The 26,473-nt window shown below is 56.7% G+C and overlaps 6 protein-coding genes across 6 annotated transcripts, besides 1 other annotated feature; all 6 read right to left on the reverse strand.

Moving 5' to 3' along the window:
* Positions 1-176: 176 nt before the first annotated feature.
* Positions 177-767: a repeat region.
* Positions 768-937: 170 nt separating this feature from the next.
* Positions 938-3,619, reverse strand: LPMP_320370 (hypothetical protein; the record flags this gene model as incomplete). The annotated part of the gene is made up of 1 exon (XM_010703422.1): positions 938-3,619. The coding sequence occupies one exon, from the start codon at positions 3,617-3,619 to the stop codon at positions 938-940; it is 2,682 nt and encodes an 893-aa protein (XP_010701724.1).
* Positions 3,620-5,624: 2,005 nt separating this feature from the next.
* Positions 5,625-7,022, reverse strand: LPMP_320380 (hypothetical protein; the record flags this gene model as incomplete). The annotated part of the gene is made up of 1 exon (XM_010703423.1): positions 5,625-7,022. The coding sequence occupies one exon, from the start codon at positions 7,020-7,022 to the stop codon at positions 5,625-5,627; it is 1,398 nt and encodes a 465-aa protein (XP_010701725.1).
* A 1,120-nt stretch (positions 7,023-8,142) lies between these two features.
* Positions 8,143-9,216, reverse strand: LPMP_320390 (hypothetical protein; the record flags this gene model as incomplete). Its single annotated transcript, XM_010703424.1, has 1 exon — positions 8,143-9,216. The coding sequence occupies one exon, from the start codon at positions 9,214-9,216 to the stop codon at positions 8,143-8,145; it is 1,074 nt and encodes a 357-aa protein (XP_010701726.1).
* Positions 9,217-10,088: 872 nt separating this feature from the next.
* Positions 10,089-12,764, reverse strand: LPMP_320400 (hypothetical protein; the record flags this gene model as incomplete). Its single annotated transcript, XM_010703425.1, has 1 exon — positions 10,089-12,764. The coding sequence occupies one exon, from the start codon at positions 12,762-12,764 to the stop codon at positions 10,089-10,091; it is 2,676 nt and encodes an 891-aa protein (XP_010701727.1).
* Positions 12,765-14,672: 1,908 nt separating this feature from the next.
* LPMP_320410 (hypothetical protein) lies at positions 14,673-16,250 on the reverse strand (the record flags this gene model as incomplete). The annotated part of the gene is made up of 1 exon (XM_010703426.1): positions 14,673-16,250. The coding sequence occupies one exon, from the start codon at positions 16,248-16,250 to the stop codon at positions 14,673-14,675; it is 1,578 nt and encodes a 525-aa protein (XP_010701728.1).
* Positions 16,251-17,526: 1,276 nt separating this feature from the next.
* On the reverse strand, positions 17,527-18,606 carry LPMP_320420 (26S proteasome regulatory subunit, putative; the record flags this gene model as incomplete). The annotated part of the gene is made up of 1 exon (XM_010703427.1): positions 17,527-18,606. One exon carries the CDS (start codon positions 18,604-18,606, stop codon positions 17,527-17,529), a length of 1,080 nt encoding a protein of 359 aa, XP_010701729.1.
* Positions 18,607-26,473: the final 7,867 nt, after the last annotated feature.

The following is a 26,473-nucleotide window of genomic DNA, read 5'->3' on the forward strand; positions in this document are numbered from 1 at the left end:
GCACACGCTGCTTGGAAGGCCGCCCCCGTGCCGCTTCTCTCTCGCTGCACCTCAATACGCATGTGCTGTCTCCTAGAAAGAAGTGGTGATGAGGAAATCCGTGCACACTCCGTCAAGCTGGCAGCGTACCACTAGGCATTTGATCTCCATGAGCCAAGCAATAGCTGGTCCGAACGTTTTCCCAAGAAGTCCACTCTCGGTCATACAACATGAGCTCCAGTTCCACTCAAAACCCCCCAGCTCGTCGCAGGCCCATCGCGTGCTGCGAAGCAGCAGCATGCACGCGGTACAGCAGTGCGCCAACCCAGCCACCCGAGCACGGCCTCAGGCTCATACTCTGCCCACCCACACACCCCGTTCCGCAGGTCGCCTCGCAGCCGCGCCCACCATGCCGGCCGCCCCCGCGGCGCGTCCCTCGGGGTGACGCTCAGGCTCCCCACACCAGCAGGCAGCGAAGCCCCGGGTGTGGGGTGCCGCTCGAGTCGCGCTGGCACTCTGTCTAGCACACGGATGGCACAAGCGTCCTCGCGGTCGCAGGTCGCGCCGGCGCATCGCCATCCACGACTGGGCTGTCGGCATGTGGTGCGATGCGGCGCTCGGGCTCCCCTCCCCACGTCCTAGGTGCCTGACCCTTGTCGCCACCAGAAGCGGCTCGGCAGGGGGGCGGGGTGGTTGCCTGGCCCCCCCCCCTCCCCCGCAGAGTGAGAGGAGGAAGAGGGGACCCACTCGACACTGAGGCCAGCGCTGGGGCGTCCGTCCCCTGTCATGAGAGTGTAGAATTAAAGTGTCAAGAAAGAACAAGAAGAAGATTTAGGACTTTAGCCCTGCCTCCTTCCCCACCAAGCGGGAGCAAAGGAGATCGAAGACAGCGGGTAGAGGGAGAAGAGGGAGGTAACGCACGGTATCGGTGCATCGGCGACTCTCGTCACGCTCTCCTTCAGCGGTTCAACCGAGGAATCTGCGGCTTTTGTTTCTGCGCGGTGCTAGCCTTAGTGTGTGGGCGGGAGGAGAAACGGGGTTTGCCGCGGGTGGTGCCTCCGCGTTGTGCGGTGGACACATCTGCTACTTGGAGAGGCACCCCTGTGGAAGTATTCAGTGCAAGGGGGTGCACCGCTTGTGCTTGTGCGTGAGTGGAGAACGTGGAGGCGTGGGTCGATGATGCCACGGAAGGCTGCTCGAGATTTCTTTCGCTCCGCAGCGGGGGTGGCGCTGACCCCACGTCACTTGCCGAAGACGACAGCTCACCAAACCTCGCTGTCATGTTGCCACTGGCTGACATCATCGAGTTAGCCTTCGGCGTGATGGGAGGAAGGTCCCTTCCAGGATACGTGGTTTCCCGCCTGCGATAGGGCGGGACACCGATGTCATTCAGTCCACCGCTTGCCTTTTCGGTGCTTGCGGGAGGAGTAGGGAAGAACTTGCGCAGACGCGCACCACTGCCCCGTTCGCTTGAGAGAAGCGAGGCGCGCACCGAGAGTGCTGCCATAGCAGAGGGGGGAAGTGTGTGCGACAGACGTGGGGTCGAGGGAGATGGCTGCAGGGAAGAATGCTGAGGCTCCGACGCGGGACGAGGCCCGAGAGAGTCACTCGTGTCAGCGGACACTGGAGGGTTTGGCGTGTGCAGCGGCGTTTCCTGCTGTCTCGTCGCACTCGGCGGGACAGCGCCTTTTTGCATATCAACGTCGGGCATGTCATCTGCGCTCGCTGCGGCTGGGCGGTTGTACGTAGACCGAATAAGTGCACGCAGACCACGCACGCCGGCCACAGCAACTGACGGCGCGTCCCCTTCACTTCCGCTGTCAAGGTCATACTCTTCGTAGATGTAATCCATTATCCACAGGAAGAAACTCTCGAATCCGCTCATGGCCAGCAGCAGGCGCCACGCGGGAAAAGACAGGACATTCTGTAAACCTCCAAACCCTGGGCCATCCACGGAAGCAGCTCCTGCGTCCTCCGTCGTCACGCAGGTGGCTGGCGTGTCGTACAGGGCCTCCACGAATTCGGCCTCGTCAAAGCCAGGCACGTGGTAAGTCAGCACCGACAGCAGTGCGGCTGATACGCGCTCTCCGAACTCCTCGTACACGTGGTGCTCTGCGTGTGAGTGCTCTACACCCACATGCGCCGAGAAGTCTACATGGAGGTCTTCACCTTCGTTGCTGATCGCCGCGTCCTGTGCGGCTTTTGGCGGGGTGGCGACGAGGCGATAGTGGGGCAGGAAGACTTTGTGATGCTCGTAGAGAAACATGGCCACGCTACGCATGAAGCGACTATCACACACGAGTCGCTCCACGCAAGCCACGGACTGAAGAAAGCGCTGCAGGCCGCGAGTTGCCTGGTCAGCTAGCGCAGCTGGATTGCTCAGCATCGCGCTGCTTCCCAGACCGTACGCGGGGGCATGACGGGTGTTACGGCGGGTTACCTCACTTTGGAGAAGTTCTTCCCACGTGAAGGGGGCGTCAGAAACGCGATGCGAGGAAGCCGCAGTCCCAACACCACTCATCGCCGCGCTGTCCTGTCGCAGCAATGTGGAAGACGACTGATGCGCCGTCCATGCAGCGACGGAGAAAGCGGCGGCGCGGTGGTCTGCCGCAATGAACACATTAGAAGCGATGGCGGCTGTGTCACCGGATGCATGCCCCCCGTTCCCCTCCTCCTCGTCGTCCCTGCCACGCTGCAGACACCAGTCTTCGTAGAGCTGCTCCAGCGCTTTGTCCTCCAGCGCTGCGAACGCTCGCGACGGTGGAGCGTACGTCCGGGTTGAAGTTGGCCTCGTGATTGAGGAAGACGTCAGAGACTGCGGCCACACCTTCTCAGCAGATGGGTTAGCCACACTAACCGCAGCGGGTGGCAAGTCATCGTGTTGCTCGCGCTGCACATCTTGTGCGAGGAGAGTCATGAGCTGCTGAAACTCAGAATTGGTTGTGTGCCACTGAAGTGCTCGCTCCATTGCGGATGGAAGAATTCTCGACGCAATGGAGGCGTTATTGGCGACGCCAGAGACATCGCTGGGAGTTGAAGATGCCTCAGGGATGTGGTTTTTGTGGTAGTCCCCCTTCTGTGGCTGGGACAGATTTTTCTCAGTACTGCTGGAAGTACCCCACACCGTTGTGGGACATGAGCTTGGTGTTGGCGCAGAAGCGGTCAGTCCCGATTGCTGGATAGGCAGCGAGAATGACGTTCTCCCCCGCAGGTACTTTTCCAGGCGTGCGTTCGGTGGCGCAGCAATCCAGACGCCTTCACAACGGGCAAAGTTCGAAACTGCCGCACTCGCTGGCCGCGAGCTTCTGAATAGCGCCTGCGTTGCCGCACGAGCGCGTCGAACGACCTCCTCATCATCGCTCATGTCCCCGTCGCTCTCGCTACTGCCTTGATTCGGTCGGGACACGGCAGCGCGACATTGCGAGTTCACAGTGTTTGGACTGGAACAGCGACTGCTCGAAACCGAGGACGACGATGAGCCAGACCTCGCCGCGTCCACTTCGGTGTCGCGCCGCTCTCCCTCATAGTAATAGGACCGCTTGGGCAGCTCTGCGAGTGCTACTCCTGAGCTGAGCGCGAAGTGGCCGCGATCGAACGCAGCGGCTTTGGTTTTGTCTACGGCTTTCGCCTTTATGAACATTTTGGCAAACGAGCGGAGGGGAGGAGGGAAAAGTGCAAACGGTATTGGTCGCCGCGTGGAAGAGAACAAAACAAAAAGAGAATACTATTCGGGGAACGGCTCCTCCCCGTCACCTTGTCGGTTTCCTTGACTTCCTCAGCGAAACCACAGGGGCAGAGGGAGGACCTCTGCCGATACATGTAAGTGTGAAGCCCAAAGACCGCAGCAGTGAGAAAGGTGGTGCGTGTCAGAGAGCGAGAGAGACGTGCACACGCTCAAGAAAAGTAAAGAGAGAAACAATCCGCCTGCAAGCCGACCCGTGTTGCGTCGTCTCACCACCGGACTCAAACGCCACCCTCTCCCTTGTATGCGTGGGCGTCCTCAATTATGCACACAACCTCTCGCAGCTAAGAACACCCGATGAGAGCCCTCGCCACTGCGGCAGAAGAAATGCTGGAGAATCAAAAACAAAAAGAAGGAAGAAGAAAAGGGACAGGAGAGGAGAGAAGGATACACTGCACAGATGCCCATGAGCGTACCACGCACATGTGCGCAAGAGCGCGCACCAGTGAAGGAGTTTCATGAGAGTCGAAAAGGGGCACAACAGAAGTGCTGTGGAACACATACGCCACCGAGGCATGAGGCACGTGTGCATTCCTCTCCTCCCCTGAAACTCTCTCATGCAACGTGCTTGGCGGGGGGGCTGCTGCGGCGGGTTGTGTAGATACACCCCTTTTGCGTCTCAACCAAGACGCCGCTGCTCCAGCCACCTACCTGGTTCTCCACCGCTCTGTGGGGATGATGAAAATGCAGAGGAAATGACTACACATGTGCTGCCTGGCGCTGGCAAGGAGGGGAGGAAGTAGAGCACAATGCAAGCAAGAGGCACAGGTGGTGCATGCACTACAGTGCTCTCGTCCTCTTTTTGTGGTTGGCAGGCGGGAGGGGGGTGGGGGAGTCGGCAGTGCCTCAGACCATTCCCAGGGAGACGGAGGGAGGAGAGGAGAGAACAGGTGAGCAAGCAAGGAAAAAAAAGGTCGAGGCGGCGTACAAGAGTGAAAAGGGTCAAGCCAACAAACTGGCCAGCGTCTGTGGCGCCCGCTCTCCCTCTCGCTGTCTCCACACCACATCCGATACACTAGGGGGGACGCAGAAAGAAGCCGAACGAGAAACACAGAGTGGAATCGATGTGACACGGCCGTATCTATACATTACACGCAGGCACACACACACAGAGCCGGGGGAGGTGATGGAGAAGAACAAGGAAGGGTCGATGCTACAAAGCAACAAGATTTCGGGCACACGCGCACGTACACGCCCGGCCACATACGAGCCCCTGCTATGTACATATCACGCGCTGCGCTCAAACTGTCGAGACCGCAGCGCGTGAGCGTGGAGAAGTGTCGGCTAGGGGAGAGGAAGTAAGAGAAGAGGAGTAGGAGCAGGTGGAGCGACGGCGCGCGAGAGCGCGAGCGAGTCGTGCGTATGCGTCAAAAAAAAAAGAGCGAAGGAGAAATGAAGAAGAAAATAAAAAACAAAGAAAGAACGACTGGGAAAAAGTCGCGTCGGCGGCCTGCAAACAAACAAAAAAAGGGCTGATTTTTTGTTTGGGTGGTGCACTCTGGTGTCCGCACACTCCGTGGCTGAAGGAGATGCAGAGAGCGCGCAATGCGGGCGAGAGAGACGAGGAGAAAGTGACAACAAATCTCTCCCATTGGTCGACTACCTGCGTATTTGTGGGTCTGCGAAGTGAAGCGGAGGGGAGGGGAGGGGAGGGGTGCTGGACACTTGTGGGCAGGTAATGTGGCCACGAACAGCTTCTCGTCCTCCATACAGCACTGAAAATCCACTCAGCGACAACTGCCCTTCTCATCCTCAGGCCTAAGTACGCACGCACAAATGCGTCTCTCGAAGTTACGTCCTTCTTTTATTCTTTCCCTCCACACTCCTCTCCGCCGCAACTGGGGAACAGCTGGCGCACTTAGAGTCTAACAGGAGAGACCACGTCAGCGTCAGATGCACTCTCCTACGTAGGCACCGGCTTGGTCGAGCGGCTGGCGGTCTCCGCATACACGCGCTTGCTGTTCATCTTCATCTTCTGCTGAAACTCCATAAAGCGCTTCATGTCCAGCTCGCGATCCTGGTTTGTCGTCATCCACATCGCAGCCGAAGAGTTGTACATCGGCTGCTCCGGGGCGGCGGCAGTCCTCGGTTCGTTTGCCCCGGTCTGCGAGCTCTCGTTGGAGGAAGCCGTGTCGATCTTGACGGTACGCTCGTCTTTGCTGGCCTTGGCTGCGGTCTGCGGCGTCGCCTCTTTCGCGAAACCGGTATCATAGACGTTGTACGTGCTGCCAGGGAACTGCAGCTCCTCCTCCACCGGCTCCTCGCGGCCAATGTTGTTGTTGAAGGTGGCGCGAAAGCGGGTGGATTGGTTGTCCCCGGTACTTCGACCTCTTCTGCTCTGGGACTCCACCGGTAGGAACACCATACCAGTACCGTACGGGTGGGCGTTGTAGCTGCTCAGGTGACTCGTCTTGCCAGACACCGCGGCGGGATCAACCTTGGACGCGTTGAACGTCCCATCGAGGTCGCGCTGCATGTCGGTGCCAAACTTGATGCCCTCTTCCGGGTTGATAACCTTTCCGGTCAGGCCGAACGCCACGGAGCCGTGCGGTGCGGCGCTGAGGTGACGCGCTTGCACGTTCACATCCAGGCAGTGGTTGCAAACGTGTGGCTGATGCTCACAGCTGTCCCTCATTTCACGCGTCTTCTTCTTCTGAGTGTGCATCAGCTGCCGCAGCTTGTACACCTGTTCGCGGCTCAGCGGGTCTGAGGAGGCGGCGGGGTCCTCGTCCACAATGTCCTTGATGTTCTTCAGCATGACGTGCAGGTCGTCGGCAGCAGAGCATCGGGACGCCGGTGTTGCGGCACCACTGCTGAGACGCTGCTGCAACGACGCCTTTGACGACGGTCGCGTGGATGCCGAGGACTCAGAGTGCGGTGCCGACACCTCCTCCTCCTCCCCTTCAGGCAGGCCAAGGGCACGCCGCTCCGCACGCAGCGCCGCCTCCTCGCGCAGGCGGTTCTTGTGCTCCAGCAACACCAGCTCCTGCAGACGGTCACGGCGACGCACCGGTACCAGCTCCGCCGCCAACGCCATCTCCTTCGCCTCACGGCGCTTCCGGCTGCTCAGGAGCTGTTCATCCGGAATGAACTTGAAAGCATTTTTCGAGCTGTCCAGGAACGCCTTGGCGCGAAGACTTTGGTGGAGGCTCTTCATGTACAGCTCATCCTTACACAGACCAGGGCGGTCTAGCGCCTCCATAGCAGCCCGCATCGAAGCGCCAGCGTTGAAAGACTTCTCCTGTGGCTGCTGCGTGCAATAGGAGCACTGGCAGTAAGCATGGGACTGGTCGCGGATCATCGTTTTCGGAGGGAGAGGAAGAGAGAGCGATGTGCAGCTGGGGAAGGAGGAAGACAACGATTTCTAGCAAGAAGGAAGCGCAGTGCTGCTGAAGACGTCCTTTGAGGGGGTGGGGGGGAGTAAGATGGACAGGGTGTGTGCTACGTGGCAGAAGGGACAGCAGAGATGCACTGGTGAGTAGTGCAGCCGGAGTGTGCGGGTGTGTGTATGCAGAATGAGGGCGACGGCAATTACAAGACGTTGCAGAAGACAGATGGGAAACATGGGAGTGTCGGTGTGGCGGGGAGGAGGGAGCAGCGAATCAGCCTGTAAGGAATACACAACAGCATACAGATGAGCTATAAAAATGCGGAGACGGCTGCATGCAGGAACATAGTGGGAGACGCGCGTATTCCACTGCGACGACTGCACCCGCCGCCGTGTGGCCAGTGAATGAAGAACGATACATGCAACGCATGCAGCAACATTCACCGTAGGCGCCACTCAACCCGCTGGCTGCGCAGTACAGTATATATACATACATATATATCGTGCCAAGCGCATTGATAGAGCGAAGCGCAGCTGTGGCAATTCCTCGCAACACTGGCAGGCGCACAGACCATTCACACACGCCTCCTCGCCCATTTTTTCGCTTTCGATTGACTTGCTGCGCACGAGAGACGAAGCGCGAAACGCGACAGAGAGAAGAGCACAGTGTGCGCTGTACATGAGGGAACACAGACACGCACACCGCCAAGCCCGCAAGTACATCAAGAGGAACAACGGGAGAGAGAAGCGTGAAAAGAAATGAAAAACGAGCAAGCCAACGCGGGTACATGAACAAACACCACCATACAAAGGACAGTACGTACACACGGAGAGAGAGAGAGAGACAGGGAAACAGAGAGAGAAAAGAGTACACACAGTCGTGCGCGCGTGCCTCGGTCCTTCACAAGCTTCGCTGAGAAGAGGTGAAACAAAACAAACATGAGAGAAAGGAAAGACAGGGAGGAGGGCAGCGCGTGTGTCTGCTCGTGGGCGCGCGCCTCACTTGGCGCGTAGCTGACATATTTCGAGTGAGTAGATGAGGGGTCCGAAGCAAGGAAGAGGAAAAGTGAGGGGGAGCGAGAGGAGGGGAAAGTTAGTGGTGCGCTGCGTAGCTCACTCGATTCGCCTCGGCGGCCACAGCAGCTGCGGCGCCAGGCGACAGCACTGACGGACGCTTTGAGCTACCACCACCGGCAGCAATGCTACTGTGTACCACCGGAGGATTCGAGTCCTTCATGGAAGACTGCGACATAGAAACTGACTGCACCGTCGGCACCCAGACAAGACCTGCGCCGCGGGGGTGCGCGTAGCTCGTACGGATCTGCGCTAGTGACGAGCCAAACGCGTTCTGCTCGGTCCCGCTGGCGGACTTGCCGGTGACAGCACCGCTCTCGCTGGTTGGCGTCTCAGCCATACCATGCTGGTGCAGTAGCTTCTGCAGTGCGCGGCGGTTGCCGGTGTTGATCGGGTCCGCTGTCACTTTGCGCACGTCGTTCATCGTATCCTGCAGGCGGTGAGACGCATGGCACTGCACCGGCGGTTCTGCAGGGCAATCATGCGCCATGGCGTATGCCTCGTGGATCGTACAAGTACCCGGACTGAAGCTGCCCTCCATACCAGACTCCAGGTGCCCCATTCTGTCAGTTGTCGAGCTGCTCGAGTAGCCCTCCGGCAGAGGCTTCGGATCGCGGGGGGTCGCGCTCGTGGCATTCCGCTTGAGGCGCTCCGCCTCTATGGTCGCCTGTGTCCGGGCCTTGTACTCCAGCATGAGAAGGCGCTCCAGTGCGTCCAACTCCGCCACCTCACGGGCCTCACGCTCCTCCGCCGTCTCCTTCATCGAGTCGTTTCCGCCGTCCCTCCGCGAGGCGTCGGTGCCCGCCACACGCGTAGAGTTGTTCCGGATGGTGTACTGGTTTCCTCCAGGCACTCCGTTTCGCCCGCGGGAGGCGTTGAGGGCTGTCTGGTTGACCGGCACCGGGTAGTCGGGGTCGAAGGACGAGACGCCACCCAGCCCCTTGCTGTGGCAGTCGCAGTTGCAGCCGTTACGCTGCATCGCGCTGCTGTGCTGAAAGGCTGCCTGGCTCGCCGCCAACTTCTTCGCGTTGACGGAGCGGCGGCTGCAGCAGAAGTCGCACCCGCAGTGCTGCTTCGGGTAGGTGCTGTGCATGGAGGTGGCAGACACGTTGGTGCGTGCGTGTGTGTGTGTGTGTGTGGAGGGGGGTGCCTTTCGGGCCGTGGATGGGTGGGTAGAGGCCGGATATAGAAGGGAAGGGGGAAAGATGCAGTGTGACTGGACGAGGCAGCAGGAATAAGGGAGCGATTGGGAGGAGAAGGAGGAGGAGGAGGAAGGGGCGGACGCGCCAGAATGGGATGTGGCGCACCGTCCGAGAAGCGAATTTCCACTTCGAGAGAGAGAGGGAGAGAGGAGGGAAGCAGAGAAACGGAGTGAGTGGAAGGGAGAAGAGGCAAGGAAGTGTGCTGTGCATTCACGCATAACTGTAAAGAGATGTCAATGCACAACTAGCACACGCACTATCATGACCCATAGTCAAGGTGTTAAACGCCTCCCAGCGAGAGGGGAGGCGAGGTGCCTAGCAGGACACGCGATTCTCACCACACCTCGAATGGAGAGAGAACAGTGTGAGCGGCTGCACCACCGCCGCTGGCATCTCCTCTTTTCGCTTACACGAGGGCATCCCACTGGCAGCGACAACAGCACTAGCATAGAAGAAGGTCAAACAAGAAAAAGAAAACACAGCTGCAGCATGCGAATTGCAATCCTGCGCACCCCCATCTCTCGCTCTTTCCGCTGACCTCGCCTCGCATTCATGAACGCGTACACTTGACACGGCCCGCGCGAGAAACGAGAGGAGATGCAAAATCTGCACATACACAGCGAGGAAACAGAGGAAAAAAGAGACGAAACAAGAGTCACAGGCACGTGCAGACGCTCGGACACACACAGCGCGCTTAGACGCGTGCACCATAAGAGATCCTTAGCCTCAACTATCCCGTAAACCTGCCGCTGCGACGGGCTCTTCAGTCCAGCTTGTGAGTTGTGCGGTGGCGCATCGTGGCTTGGGCGGTTGGCACCGTTGTATTGCTCGGTGCCGGATCCGCGTGTGTAGAAGTGACCTTGACATGGGTCATCTCCCTCTCGCCCGACGCAACGACATCGCTGCCGTTTCGTGCTGCGTGCTCCGGACAAGATCCCTGTCCATCGCCAAGCAGTGAGCGCACCAGGGCGCTCAGCGTGTGCACCACTGTCCTCGCCGGTATTACGACACTCGCTGGTCCTGTCTCTTCGAAGGCGTGCCACTGAGACACGAAAAACTGTCTGAAGAAAACAGCGCAGATGACAACCACGAGCACTAGCAGAGCAGGCGAAGTGAGTACGTAGAGCAACTCGTTCCAGCCCAAAACAAAGAGGGCCGGAATGACCCAGGCGGGAAGTCGTTGGTTGCCTGCCTCAGCAGCGCGAAGCTGCAGCTGTGTCGTGAAGTCGCACTTCTGCTTGTAGAGCTCGTAGGCACGCACAGTGGCTTGTTGGCTGAGCAGGATGCAGTCCGCGGCGACGCCAACCTCCTCTCCGTCGCAGTCGAGTGTCGGCACAGGAACGTCGCAGGGGTATTTGGGGGCAGTGTCAAGCGTGCTGTAGCTCAGGTAGAAAGCCGCCTCAGCGTCGTTGTCGTCGAACACGATGTGGCATCGATTGTGCCTCACGCGGCGAGCGGAGCGGCTCTGCGGCAGAGCTGCAGTCGCACCGGTATCGAGGTCGTCGTCGTCGCTGACCGCCGCCGACACCAGCTTCAGCCGGAAGTAAAAGAGGCTCCCCAGGACAACCAGGCCCGCCTGCACAGCTGCTGGCACGGCTTTCTGCAAGCCCCTGGTGGTGGCGAAGAAACGGACGGTACCGTCGCTGTTGTAAGTGAGGCTACGCTCGAAGCCGCTATGCATCGTGTCGCACGCACTGTTCGCCATGGACATCAGGCGCGACTTCACCTTCTGGAAGAACGCGTCTGTGACAATGTTCAGCACGTTGAGCCGCGTCGTTGGGTCCTGGACGATGAGGACGGCATAACGGCCGTAGAGGTGGGCGCGTGGAGGCATTGCAGCCACCTCTGCCACCACCTCCTTGACCTGGATGCTGAGTGTGCGCCAGAAACCTCGGACAAGCCTCTGGCACGCAGCCGAGTCCATCCGCTGTGCCCCGAGAAGAGGGGCTGCGTCCTCGTCCGCGTCATGCGCCTCCGCAGGTTCGGTGGCGCTAGAGTCCTCGCCTGCACTGAATGGCAGTGTCTGTGCTGACTTGAGCAGCTGTCGAAGACTTTCCTCGACGCTGTTCAGCACACGCGACTCGACGTTTGACAGTACTTCGGTGGCGATGGCCTTGGAGAGCCGGTTCAACACCTGCATCGTGGCATCCACCAGCTCCGTCTCCAGCTCATTCGCGTACTGCCCAACGACGGCGCTACTGTACAACTTTGTCTGTCGATAAAAAGCGGTCAGGCGAGTCTCCATCTCCTCGTCCAGGACCTCCGACAAGCGCAGCAGCATCTCGCCGCGGAGTAACCTGTCCTCGTAGCCCCGAGCAAAGCCGCGGTACGTCATGAGCTCCTGCTCCTTCGCCTCCTTGCACCGGTGCTGCGCCAGCATCTCACGTTGTGTTGGAATATCCAAGTCCTTGCTCGTGCGAATTGCCGCCCAACAGTTTGTCAGGTACGCCGGCAGCCCATCGAGCGGCACACCGCGAAACATGGAGTGGCAGGAGAAGAGGTAGTCGGAGCATCGGCTGTCGCCAAACCAGCGCCGCAGCGTCTCCACTGAAGCCATGAACTCCTCCTTCTGCAGCCTGTAGTGAGGCATCACATAGTACTTCAAGTGGAACAGGGCATCAATGCTTGTGTCCTCAAACTGAGCAGGCCGGGTGATGCTCTCCCAAATCGTGTCGAAGGACTTACGCACCGTGGTGAGGCTCGGCAGCGGGTCGTCCTCAGTGAAGTCACGCAGTACAACAAGCAAAGTCGGCTTTTCTTCTGCTTCGTAGTTGCTGTGGCTGAAGAGTTGCAGGTTGACCTCGAAAATAGTGCGCAGCAGGCTCAGGTTAGCGGCATTGAAGCGGCCCACGTCGACAGCCCACATGTTAATGATGAGTGTGTCGGCGATGCTCAGACCGAAGAGCGAGAGCTGACGCTCAAAGCACTGGTCCTCGCCCCGCTCCAGTCCATCGGTGCCTTCAAAGTCCAGCACCAACAAAGGAGAGTCGGTGGGCGGCGCACCGCCTGTAGTGTTATTAGTCACAGTAGCAGCAACAGCATGGTTGAGACGGGAGCTGCGGTCCGCGGCGCTGGGGGCGAGCCGAGGTGCAACAACAGCGACGTCGCTGGCTTCGAACCCAGCCAAGGCAGTGTTCGCGCGAGCCATAAAAGCTCCCTTCGTTGTCTGGCCACGTCGCACCGTCTCGTCGAGCATTTGAAAATGTGTGCCAAAGAGATGATTCAGCAGCGTGGACTTGCCGCTGCTCTGTCCCCCGAAGACGCCAACGACGTGGTAGTTCAAACCGACTGCCTCCAGCGCACCGTTGCCATAGTCACCGTCCGCTGTCGCCGAGCCGCGGCTCAGCGAGACGCTGGGTGCCACAATGCTCGTCAGGTATTCCGTCAGCTTTTTCTCAGCCTCCAGATGACCGTCGCTGTCAACCAGATGAAGGCTCATTTCTCCGTTCTGGGGAGCAGGGGGGAGGTGAGGAAAAAATGGGGGTGCTTAGGGCCGCTGCCTGCAGGAGACAGTGAGTGCTGAGAGACGAGCTGCAGTGAGGGCGAGGCGGTGCACAGTTCGTGATCGCTGGAAGTTACGAAAAACGCCGCAAGTGAAAAGGGTGAAAAAATGAGAGAGGCCACAGTGAGGAGATGTGCAGCTGAGCGGATGCCGCTAACTCTTTCTTGCAAGGCCCTTTTTAGCATGTGGGGTCCCAGCACGAAAATGGAATGTTTCCCGCCTCAAAGTCGATGGGAAAAATACGCCCACCGGTGTCGTTAGAGGTGACGGAATAAGGCAGAGAGGGGACGCTTGGAGAATGGAGGACGCACGAGTGCTCTAGTGGTGTTCGTGAGCGAATGGAACTCTCCTCTTGATGCTCGATGGTGTGTGTGCGTGTGTATACACTTATGTGGTCGTTCCCTTCTTTAAAACACAACTGCAGCAGCCGAGAGGTGCTACGAAAGGAAAGGGATGAGGTCAGATGCAGTGGATAGGTGAGAGAGACGGCAGCACACAGTCACGTGGGCAGTGAGCACCGAGTAGCAAACAGGACGTTTTTCACACAAAAAAAAAAACAGCGAAGCGAGAGGAGGCAGCAGGAAGGCGTGGATTTGCGAGTGCCATTCCTGTTCCGTATCGGCTGTTTGTCCTTCACGTGTGTCACAGTCAGCCTGTGAGCCGACTCCCCTCCCTCGCCAGTACAGCACCCAGGCACACACGCCGCAGCTGAAGGGACGCAGGGTAGTGAGAGGTGGGGGAGGCGCATCAGACACAAGGTAGTGTGCAAGCCTCCGGCGACCCTTCGTTAGCGCTTACTTTGAAAGCCTCATCGCACCGTGGAGGGAATGAATAGAGAGAGAGGAAACCAAAACGCAGATCATCACAGCGGGGTGCATGAGCACATCTAGTGGGGGGGGGGGCATAAAACAGAAAAAAAAGGGGAGAAAACGAGGCGGTGGATACAAGACTGAACAAATGCGGACTGTGCAGCAAAGGGGGTGAACGAGAGAGGGCAGAAGCACGACGGCGGGCAGAGGTGCAAAGGAAAAAAAGACAAAAAAGCGCCTGTGCGCGTGTATTGGGCACGCATACCATATGCTCAGCGTCTTCGAGGGGTCGAGTGGCTGGGCACTGCATCCCCTCTGTAAGAGAGGGGAAGAGCCAACCACGTAAACATGCGTCACAACATACACAGACGAAAGGAGAAAAGAAATATGCACCCCTTTCTCACGGGCTGCAGGTCTATGCGGTGCGTATACACGCATGTGAGCTCAGAAAGGGGGTGCGGGATGATCCTCTCACTTGAGGTGAGAAGTAGAAACACAGGCGAAAGAGAGCACAGCTAATTTCGACCATACACCTGCTGCTTCTCCCACACTCCATGGACTCCTCTGTAGGTGTGCCTGTGGGGGGGGGGGGGGTGAATGGGTATTCGTGGCTGCTCTTCCTCTCCCTTACTCTCTGCACCACAGAACAAAGAAAGAAACAGTACAGCTACAGACAATACAAAGTACACGCGCGTTGCATTTTGCCTTGCGTGTGCCATTGTGGGCGGGACGTCTGACGATAACGCGCAAGCGGGAAAACAAACACCCTCACGCACCCAGTGGGTCTCTTCCGCCGTGGGTTGGGTGTCAGTGACTCAGAGCGGTGGCGCCCCAGGAAGGCAGAGCTTTTTTGACGTTCAAAAAGGCATGCAGCAGTGGTGTACTAGAGAAAAAGGGGGAGTGCAACGTGAGAACAGCGAGCAGCAAAGCGGGTCCATGACACTCGAATTAACAAACGAGACGCGGGAAAACAGACCATCTTGCCGAGATATAACGAATGAGGGGGCGAGCCAAAATAGAACCGCAATCCAGCAGACTACGCGGCGCACGCATCGCCGCCAGTGGTACGCCACCTCGGAGTCTTCTCTGTGAGAGGTGCACTAGGGCTGCGGGATGAGGTCGGTATTCGTTGTACTGCGCCGCACGCCTCCCACTCGGCCATGTAACGGGCACGACGGTCGCAGTAGATGTCGTCCGTGACAAACACCTTCCGGCCAAAGCGAGGAGCAGTCAAGGACACGGATGAGCCGCTGTGGCTGTGAAATCGTGAGGACTCATCACGCTCGCGCTCAGAGCAGTCCTTCCCTACACGGTATGCGGCACCACAATCGGCATCAGTGGCAGAGACAGCACTGCTCCGCTGCGGTGGATTGCTAGGTACCCCTACGGCAGTATCACGTTCTAGGCGCTCCAGAGACTTCCCAACCTTACCGGTAGAAATCATGGACACGCTGTCGGCGGCACCCCTCTTAGCGTGGCCACACACCGCGTCCCCCTCAGTCGTCGGAGAGGCCTGATCGGATGTCGGCTTGGCATCATGTGGTAGCAGCGGCGGCGCTTGGGACTTGAGTGGAAAAGAAAGGGGTCTCGCCTGACTGCATAGAGACGGATAGGGGTTCTGCCCGTTACATGCCAAAGATGGACACCAGATCCATCCGTAGTGCCACTGGCCATGCGCGCAGGGATGGTGGTAATCGGTGCAGCAGGTCCCCCACGGCGCAGTCCCGTAATTCCACTCGCTAGGACGGTGCTGCTGTGGCGCGGATGCTCCACGGACGGGGTGCGTTGGTGGCGGCTGCGGTGGTGTGGGCGCGACACACTCGACTTTCGGTTGCGTCGACGCTAGTGCGGCACGGTCACTGCGCTTGCTGTCACTTGGCGGTGAGGGCAGTTGCTCCTTGCGCTGCAATGGAGGTGTGGAGAGGCCGGCACGCGCTGCTGGGTCAGTACTACATGCCCTCTGGTGTGGGCAGGCACGAGGGCCACAACTACACTGCCGAGCCTCCCGCGCGTTGCGGAAGGCAGCCTCCATGCGCAGTGTCTCGCGTGCGCGCTGCATCTCGATAATCTCGTCGCGACGCGCGTCGAGCTCAGTCTGCAATGCACGGCGCCGCGCCATATGTTCGTCATTCAGCGCTTGCTGGTAGAAGGAGTTGCGCTGGCGGCGCAGCATCTCAGCCGTGTTGGACTGGTAAAAGTTGCGCCCGCCACCACGGTGGCCGCGTGAGCCAAGCAAACAGGCTCGGCCGGACCTCCATCGCTGATCGGCGACGCGAGCCTCCCCGCAGCGCTGCTGAAGGGCGAGGAGGTCCGCCTCTTTCAGCTCCGCTTGCTCCGGGACGCACACAAGGCAACGCCGAAATGAGTGCGGCTCCACGTGAACAGTGGTATCGATATGACTGGTCCGGCTGCCGCGGGGGGCACCACTGGCCCGCGCGCTTTGGCTGCTGCTTGGGGCAAGAGCGGGTTGCGGCGGAGGTGTGGGACCGCCCCTGCTGCAATAGATGCAAGTGCATTGTTTCTCACAGCAGCATGGTGGTCTTTTCGGGGGAGGCCCGTGTCGTCTCCGGTCAGAAACACGGCAGTGACACCTACGCGACTCCTCCGACAGCATTGCGAAATGAGGGGAGTCGGTGAAATGTCGATTGAGGCTCACGGTCTGTGTCTTGGGGAAGAAGAAGTGTCACAAATGGCGCCTGGGGTGTGTTCGTGTAGAAAACGAGGAAAGACGCAAAACAACAGTGTACCTACAAACGGGCGAAAATACACAACCACAATACCACACGAAATGTTGTCGGCAGAACAGCACCCGCTGCACAAAGACCGATAGAAGTTGGGGAGTAGGAGAGAGAGAGAGAGAAAGAGAGAGTCAGACAACGTGAACAAAGAAAGGAAAATAGCGATAGAACAGAGTGAGCGCCATAAAGAGCGGTACTCCGTCGCCCCTCCCCCCTCATTCCTGCCTGAGTCAGAGTGATTGTCGCTTTCGATCATCTTCGAGCGTGTCGCAATGACCGCAGAGAAGGGGGGCCGCTGCTACTTGATCGCGTGCCGACACGCTCATTGTGCGCGCTACTGTCCTAGATGCGAGTGGTACATCACTACACACGGTGCCACGTTTTATGTGTACAGCAGTGTAGAAGACGCCAACAGCGAGCTGAGATCCACGTCTGTTGCTCACAGACGCACGCGTTGGCGCGAAGTTGCCAATCCTCAAAAAAGCCCCCAAAGTTCGGGGTTTGCACAACGCACTCGAACGGCCGCTGGCGCAGTTGCCTCTCCTGCTCAAATGGGCAACACTCCCGGAAAACGAAAACACGAAATAGAAAGACGTACACGCACTCGCCCAGAGAGAGAGGGGGGGAGACACCCACACACACACACACACACACGCATGGGGAAACATGCAGAGACACCTGTTGAAATGGGGACAAAACAGGAGAGTCATGACAGAGAAGCGCGCGCAGAACACGCGCACGCGGAAGCCGATCCTGTGGTGCGCTTGTGCAGGTGTGTCATCAGTGGCGCACACAAGAGCTGAAGGCAGCTAGATGGTAAGAAAGACACGGTGTGCTTACGCACAAAGGAAAGGTGAGTGGTGCCCAACCTCCCTTCTGCCTTCAGCTCCCGCTGGGTAACAAAGAAAGGAGGAGGAAGGAGGGAGGTGAAAGAGCATACATGAGAGCGCAAAATCCCGCCACCTTCACGATCTACCCGCGCTGTACAGAAATACAGAGGTGAGTAAGGCAACGAGGCGGCCGCACGGGTGCACACTTCACCTTTGCGGCAGTGTAGCGTCTCTGTGATCTGCTTGGGTGCTGTACCTGTGCAACTCCCCTTGGCATCGACATTGTCGACTCGACCAGGTCACTGCCACGTCGCTCCTCCCTCTACGCCTGGTTGTTGTCTTTCTCCTTGGTCGCCTCCTCGATCTTCATCTTTTCATTCTCCAGCCGCGTCTCGGTGGCGCGGGCGCGACGATCTTTAATTTCCTGCAGCTCGCGCGCCAGTTTGCGGCGGTTCATTATGACGCCATGCAGAGCACCGATACAGCGGGCGATGGCCGCTAAAAAGGTCGCAATCGCCTCGTCGTTTGTGTGCCGAATCATCTCAGTCGACGCACGGCGTGCGTAGATTTCAGGTTGTAGGCTAATCAGCTCCTGCAGCACCCCCAGTACATCCTCGGAGATCGGCATGACAGCGTTTCCGACATCCTTGAGGTACTCCTCTATCTGCTGAAGCACCTTGCACAGATGAATCAGGGACAGCTCCCGCTCCTGCACCTGGGTGGAGAGTGTGGTGATGGTGGAGTCGGTCAGATCGCGCAGGAGATGCTCAATACCGATCTCCTCCGCTTCCTCCGCACCGAGGTGGGTTGGGATATTGCGGAACTCGAGTGAGCGTGTGCCCTCACGCCCCTGAACCGTCGTGTAGGCCCGCACAGGCACGCCCTTGTTGTTTGGGTCGGTGTTCACTACACAGTAGACAGGGTTGAGACAGAAGCGATCCGCGACGAGAAGGTGCAGCAGCATGTCGTTGGGCTGAATGGTGGGGCCGGAGGAGTACCATCCCACGACCCTCACCTTCGGCAGCACGCGTTTGTGCATCACAAACATCTCCTGGGCGTAATTCGTGTCGAAGAACCACACATCAGCGTCCTGCGGGTCCTCGTCAAAGGGGACGGCGAAGCTGTTGTTGATGTCGAGTATCTGCAGTCCAGTGTGGTCACGCGTGTAGCGCCCGAGCAGCAACCCCGCCACGCGCTTCTTCTGGAGGGCAGAGGTGTTCATACGGGCGTAGTGATCTACCAGGGACAGCAGCACCAGCGGGTGCACCTCCACACGACTCGCCGTGGGCACGAACGCTGGGGGCGCCGCTACATCCTCCTTCCCTTCACTGCCGTCGTCAGACGCGACGTCGTTGTTGACCACAAGTGCGTCGGGTTTCGAGGGCTTCTGATCGTTGCTCATGGTACCTTTTGGGGCGCGCTTAGGTGTTGGTGTATGCGTGTGGAAGCCTGAATAACAACACTACTGTTCGCCGTGTTCCGCGCCACTTCGCCGAAATAGTAAAATGAGTGGCAGATACCGAGTGTGCCTGGGAAGAAAATCCCCTTTTGCTCGCTGTCGCACTGATCGGCCTGTGCTGGCGTTTCTGCTTTGTTTCTGCGGCACGCCTCTGCGTTGGTGTGCGCATGCAAAGCAGAAGCGATATGGTGCGGGTTTGTGTATAAGTCAATAAAAAAAAAAATTCGCGGTCAGGATGGAGCGGAGTTCAGGGGGAGCGAGAGAGCGAGAAAGACACGTCACCCAGTAAAAGAACCGAAAACTGTCGAATGCGCGTAGGTCGGGGTGTACGTATCAGGGTGATGGTGATGAGGTGGGGGTGACATGTGTACACGCGTACGTTACCCCCACTCAAACGCGGAGCGAGAGAAACGATAAGGCAAACGTGCAAAGACAAGAGAGGAAGAGAGGAAGGGGGAGTGAAGAAAAAAAACGAGAGTACATCCAGCTGCGCTGAGTATAGGTTGCGCAAACAGCGCGAGAGAAGCACGTGGGCTAGCAGACATAAACTAGATGCACTCACGGCTGCCCTTGCTTGACGGCGGAGAATACGGTCCCCACGACACAACGTGCCTCATATCAGCCGAATTGTTCCTACATCCGTGTCCCAGAAGAAAAGACACGCAACGAGCAGAGAGCCACACGCACACGCAGACCCGCTGCACACATGCAAAGGAACCAAAACCGAAGAACACACCGAGAGCAGTCACATCAGAAATGCAAAGAGACGACGGCAAAGCGGTAAGCCGTGAACACAGAAAGAGCGCAGAAAAGTTCGCGCAGACGTTGGGAATGTAGAGCGGATGCCCGCAGCATCTCCCTCGCCACGATCACAAGTGGTCCGCACCATCATCTCCTACCCGTGCCGCTGAATGAGTTCACGCAAGCACACGTGAGTATAGGTGGTGGGTGGGCGGCTTTGTGCGCTTGCGTTTCTGGGCACATGAGTAGCTAGCGTGGATTAAAGGGGGAGGAGGGCAGGCATCAGGGGGAGTGAGGAAGGAGGTCAAGAACGCTTTGTCATATACGAAGCACGAGCAACTACAACGTGTGTCTCCCGCCTCACCCCCCCCCCAGTCCCCTCTCCTCTCCTCTGCACCGCTGTCGTTTTGGCCTCCGAAGACCACCATGACTTTAAGGGTGAGCAAATGAGCAAAAAAGGATGTGAAACCGACGAGAAGGGAAGACGATGAAAAACGAAACGAAGAAGGCGGCACGCACGCACCACGCGTTAACGAGAGTCCTTGAAAACAAGAAAAGCAGCACCTTGGGGGCAGTTAAACACACCACAAACAGAGGGAGGTACCATGTGCACCGAAGTAGGTGCGAGTGGGGGGGTCACAGCAAGTGGATTGCACCGAGAATGGCTAAACATCAGGATGCTCCAGCGGGGGGGGAGGGGATCAGCGTGCCGTGGCAGAGGCTGTACTCGTGACACCCCTCTTCCTCCGCCACAGCTCGCCCTTCGGAGTTGGTCCTCCAGTCGAGAAACCAAACAACCAACTGTCATCACTAGGAGAAGTAGCAGTGCCCCGCACATCAACTCGCGAGCAGGCGTGTGCATACACACGACACAAGAAAAAGAAAGACAACAACATGCAAACGCGCTCAGGAGAGTGCACACGAAGGTCGGTAAGACGCTACAGAAGAAGACGTCTCTTTTCATCTTCCTCTCTCTCTCTGGGTGCCTCGCACGTAGACTCCGTTGCACCGCACGCGGTTTTCTTTGTTGTCTTGCCTTGCTTCAGTTGCTCAGGCCAAAATTCTGCGCACGCGATGGTGAAAGGCAGAAACGCAGAAAAAAAGGGCACCGAGCTCATCTGCTCACACGAGCAGCGTCATTCACCTAAGCAAACAGTCTCAGCAGTGAGCGACTGTGCCCCTCCCCCTCCCCTTCTCCTTTGTGGGTTGCGCAGAACTGTGTGCGATGCGGGGTGCCTTGCACAACATGGGAAAGCGTAACGACGCGCCGGCCTCCGCTTACTTCAGCTACTTCCCTTAAGGGGCGGTGGCGGTCAACGACCACTTCGGCTTACCTTCGCGGCATCGCTTTGCCAAGGCTACGAATAACGCAAAGCTGCTGCGCTAGATGAGCAGACCCACGCAAATCAGAGCCAGATCGGCGTCACAGCCGTAGAGGCTAAGGAAAGTACGGTATACAGTACATGCAGGCAAACCGCGTAGCAGGTCAGTATCTGCCATACCTGCAAGAGCGGGATGAGCAGCGCAATCGGGGCCATGAAAGCACCTCAGACCTCACGAACACTCGGAGTAGGCGTACACGGAAGAATGGAGAACGCAGCGCGTCGCGTCAAAACAAGACGTCTTTTCGCAGTAGCTCGCTTGCCGGGCGCAGCACAAGAAGATCGCGGCGGCCACCCGGTAGGTGCCGTAAGGGAAGGCGATCAACTCCGTGCTCAGGCATCGAAAGAGCGTGTCCAGCGTCTCCAATATCTTGAAAGCCGCGAGGTTAAATACTCAATGTGAGAAGACGTCATGGAAGAGCACGTGGCGATCGAAATGGCTTGTCACATCGTAAAAGGAATGCGACTTGTTCAGGTACCTGAACAGGGTGACTCAGTAGACGTTACACGCAATGAAGAAGTCCACTAGGGGGGTGAGTTCCAGCAACAGTTGGCGGTCGTAAGGCCAACGGCCTCGCAATTCTCCATGGCACGAGGGCCCGTTAAGACGAGCATTGTGCACACTATGCCTGTATAACGCTTGATGTTGGGGTACTCGAACACGAGACTGGTATCAACGTTGAAGCTGTTTCGCAGGATGATGATGGACTCCCACAGAGTCCTCGTGTGCGCGAAGAATATGGCTAAGGAAGAAGCAAGAGGCGCATGCACCAGGGAAAGGAGAACAAAACTGACAGCGACTGCCGTGGCGGGAGCCTCGGATGAGGAGCTGAGAGGGGGAGAGCGATGAAGCAAAATGCAGAGGCGAAATTCAAGCACACAAAAGACAGTCGGCGCCGCTTCAAAGAATTTGCGGCCGAAAAGAGAGCGTAGAGAGAGAAGGAATGAGATGGGAGAGTCAGCGCCGATGGAAACGGCACGTGTGAGCGACAGTGTGTGGATGCGAATTTCATGTGCGTCTCCCCATTCCCGGAGCGTGGCCGTTGACACACCGCGTGAGCTCGTTTGTCTGCTGATTTATCTTGATAAGGGGAGTATGAGGTGGAGGCGTCGATGGCCGCGGCAGTGGCGAGACACTCATCAGGGTGAAGTCCCTGCGTGGAAGCAAAGGCAGAGAAGATCACAAACAAAAAAAAAAGGCAGTGTGGGCAGGAAAGTGGGAGGCTGCGAAAAATGTGATGTGCAGCTGCAAGTGAGTCCAGTCGAGGCAAACGGTGATGCGCGGGCGCAGGCGGCGGCTACGTTTGCTCCTTTGTACTGAAGGCCGAGTGCATCTTTCGCCTCCCTTTCGCTTCAGTCACCCTCACGAAGGAAGCAATAATGCCCCAAAGGGCTACCACAGCGAGCTGGGGTGAAGAAAGGGGGAAGTAATGCACCGTAGTAAACACATGGGGAGGGGGACAGAGAGGTCGCACCACGGGGATGCCTTGCACTTCTCTCCACCCGCTCCCATCCCTATACACACTGGCACTCATGGACACGCATGCCTCCATTGGGTGTCTGAGCGCTGTGTGAGGAAATGTGGGCCTACGTGCATATCCCGGAGTTATTGTGTTTGCTGTTGTTGTTCTTGCTTGGATTTAAAACATAACAGTCAGTCAGCACCCACTCTTTATACGTGCGTGCGGCGCTCTTTTTTCTGGTTCTGGTCCTTCCCTGATCTCTTATATTAGGGGGGCCGCCTTACAAGAGGGCCCCTGCCCAACCCTTCGCATCTCCTCTCTCACTTGTACTTCGTTACTCGCTCTTCCTCCTACAGGTCTCTCCACTCCACGTTCTTAGCTATCCCCTCTTCCCCATCCGTGGACTTTCACACGCCTCCTGGTGAGAGCAGAGGCACATCGTGAAATGACAGGAACAAGAAGAATCGGTAAGAGCCCTGGCACGCCTTGCCTTTTTCGTGTGGCAAGTGCGGAGGAAAGAGAAGTTAAGGGAAGAGAGAAACAGAGGAGGGCAGAAGCTCCTGTAGAGTGGAAGAGAAGCGAAAAGGACAAAACAAACCAACAAACGAGGAAGTCAAGGGGAAAAACAACAATGAAAAGGCGCCATCGGCGTTCTTTCTTTGTAGAAAACAGGTCGACGTCCATCTCACATCTTACACCTCACCCCTCCCCCGCAGACACGCACACAGGGACACCAAGAGGTGTCATTACGCGCCTGTGCATACACACAGACATTGGTATGGGCATCAGCAGCAAACAAAAAAAGCGGTCGAAGAAAACATGCTTACACATACCTTTGTTGTGTTCATGAGCTCGGCCAATGCGCGGACACAAACAGGAGCCTACGAAAAAGAGCAAAGAGATTCTATCAGGGTCCGTGTCGGTGTATGCAGGGGTCTATGTGTATGGTGTCTGCGTGTGGGTGCATGGGAGGAGGCGCGGTGTTTCTCTGACACGTGGGCCACAGCTCGAGAAACAGAATGCCTCTCATCCGGCCATCTTTGATTTTCGTTTTGTCTCTTTTTCGTCTTCAGCATTCCAGGAGAGAAGCTGAAGCGTAAGAGGCTCTTCACTCTTATTGCTTTCCAGATGCCTCTCTCTTCCTTTTGGATAGTTACTGTCTTAGCATATCCCTCGCACCCTGTGTACCCCAGCTCCCCCTCTTGCCCATCCAATTTTTGTACACTTCGCTAGCTGCCGCGGTGAACGTGACACGCCTTACATGTAGCCCCACGCTTCGTCTCATGAGCAGGCTGAAGAAGCACACGAGTGTGTTGCCTATTGGACCCCCTTATCGTTCTCTCTCCGTCGTGCGGTTTCAACCGACATCACCGAATTGAGCGAACAGCAACGTAGCGAGAGAGGGAGGAACGCAAGCGAAAAACCAAAGATGGTGCAAGGGAAATCCTCCGCGGCCTCAGTGCATGCATCTACCCCTCTTCAACTCGTGTCGTCTTTCTGCGTTGTGTGTGATGTGAAGTAAAACAAGGGAAAACAAAAACCGACAGTGTGTGTGTGTGTGCGTGACATGCGCGCTGAACAGACCAACGAGGAAGGAGGCGGCAATGGAGAAGCACAGAGGCATTATGGAGTCCACTCACACACACGCCCACACACACACAGGCACACGCGAAAGAAGATCAAACAGAAGGCAAACAAAAGGCGCAGAAATACACTAAAAGAAAGGAGTACAGAAATGACGTCGAGGCGCACAACAACAACAACAACGCAGCCCAGGGGAGACGGAGCGAAAAAAAGGGGGTGGGGGAGGGAGAAGGCTGCGCTTAAGTCTGAGCACGCCAACAGTCATACTAAACCGAAAAAGGGAGGGGACGGCGGAAGTGAAACACCACAAAGACGCAATAAAAACACGACAGGGCCCGAAGACAACACACACACACACAAAAAAAAAAGAAAAATCCTCGAGCGAGTCAAGACAAGTGAAGACATGCACAGAAAGGGGGACAGAGATGTGCGCCCATGACAGACGCAGAGAGGCGAGGAGGGAGGCGCGGGGCAGGAAAAGCGTGGGGGAAGAAGCGGAAATGAAAGTGGCGACGAAATGCACTCAGTGCACAGGGAAGGGATGTGTAGACGGGGTGTACAAATGCAACAATAAAAATCAAGCGAAAAAAAAAAAACGCCAAACTGAGACACAACTGGAAAGGAAAAAAAAAAGAAAAAGAAAACAAATGAGGGGAGGATCAGTAAACAGAAGAAGACAGAAGAAGATCGTTAAGAGAGAGAAAACAGATAAGCCAAGCTACGGCAGCAACTTTTCATCTCTACTTTCGCCTATAGGTTTCTCTTTTTGTTCTTGTTGCTGCTCTCTCCTTTACAGGGGGCCGGCAGAGATGCTCACAAGGCACTGCACACACGCGCATACATATATTCTGAGCAAGAAACTAAAGCTTGAAAGAGGGGAGAAAAACAAGGGAATCTACACAGACCACAAATGCGAGGTAAAGAACTGAACAGGAGAGGGGCACACACAAAAAAAAAGAAAATAAAGACACAACACACCAGTCAGGAAAAAAAGGGGCCAAAAGAGAGTAAAGGAAGAGAACGGGGGAATGACTGAAGGCCAGACCCCTGACACAGAAGAAAACGTAGAAAAAAAAGAACGGGACAGCGTCCGGCGTCCTTGTTGTTATTGATTGTGTGTGTGTGGGTGGGTGTGTGGGTGGGTGTCGCGGTAGCTCCCCTTCTCTTGCTTTTCTACTCTGTGCATGCATGATATTGGTGTTTTTTTTCTCTGCCTTCTTTTTGTGCTCGTTGTTTGTTTGTTGGAATGCACAGAGATGGTGACTGAGTCAGACTTGCCCTTTTTCTCCTTTCCAACGGTCAGTCCCATCTGTCACTCGCGTACGCTGAGGGAAGGAGAGAGTCAGAGACACACAGAGGCGTATTCGCACATGAGCACACACACACACACACACACACACACACACAGGCACTCTTCTCTTTCTTGTCAGCTTGTTGTCGTCGCTCTTTTTTCTCCTCTCCTTTCTTTATAGCGTACAGTGGGCAAGCATTGATCACAAGAGCGAAACAAAGAGGGGGGCAAATGCTAGGAGATTGGCGTGAGTGCAGGCAACACAACCATCTCCCCCCCCCCTCCCTCCCTCCCGCCTTCTGCTCCTCTCAGTATGAACGGGGTCAACGCGTTGATAGCTCCGATGAAACGACGGGCATATGTGCGCCTTACCTTATTTGCGTTTTTCTTTTTTGCTCTGTGTACGTGTGCCTCTGCGTGTGTCTTCACTATTCAAGGGGGATAGAGGACGCATAGCGGAGGCGTGGCGGTAGCACAGCATGCGCGGAGAGCATTCGAGGTGGTTTATATATTATTTCGTGCTCACTCTCTTCTTGCTCAATCATCTACGCGCTATTCTTCGTCCGTGTGATCCAGTGTCACAAACACACGCGGATACAACGAAAAGAAAACGTGCGTGCGCTGACGAGAAGGTCGAGAAGACGGAGTAGACGGAGCAACAAAATGAACATCAACAAACAAACAAACAATAAATAAATAAATAAAAACGTCGGCACCACGGCGTCAAACGCACACAAACACAAGCAGACACACACCCCGCCCCCTCCTCATCCTCCTCCCCCCAAGCCAGAAAAAAAAAAAGAAAAAAATCCGCCGTTACAAAAGAGAGACGAAGACGGGCGAACGAAAGAAGAAAAAGACGTAAATTGAGACCGAGCGAGAGAAATCGAAGAGACAAACACACAAGTGAAAAGAAGCCAGTTTTCGAGGAAACGACTAAAGACCTTCGAAGAGCTACAATCTGGGTTGTCTGTGTGAGCCCCCTGTGCTAGAGAAACAAAACTGCGGAAAGGTACTCTCGTAGGCGGCAGGGAAGGAGAGAAGGAAAGCGAAGTGAAGGAGACGAGTAATACGCCTGCAAACAAAACAAGCACACCGACAACAACAAAAAAAAAACACACAGAGACTCACACAAACATCAAAGCTCCAAAGAAAAAGAAGCAACCCTGCGCATCGATGGGCGTTCGCCGTATCGATTGAGCACGATCACTCAGCTTATGTTGGGCAAGTGCATACATAAGTGTGCAGAGTGCTGCTCTATTTTTTTCTTTCCGTGGGCATCCTTTTGTTCTCTCCCTATCCAGTTTTTTGCTTCTTTCTGTGTCCTTTTCACCGGCAAAAAGAGAGAT

The sequence above is a fragment of the Leishmania panamensis genome (genome assembly GCF_000755165.1).
Source record: "Leishmania panamensis strain MHOM/PA/94/PSC-1 chromosome 32 sequence".
Taxonomy (NCBI): Eukaryota; Euglenozoa; class Kinetoplastea; order Trypanosomatida; family Trypanosomatidae; genus Leishmania; species Leishmania panamensis.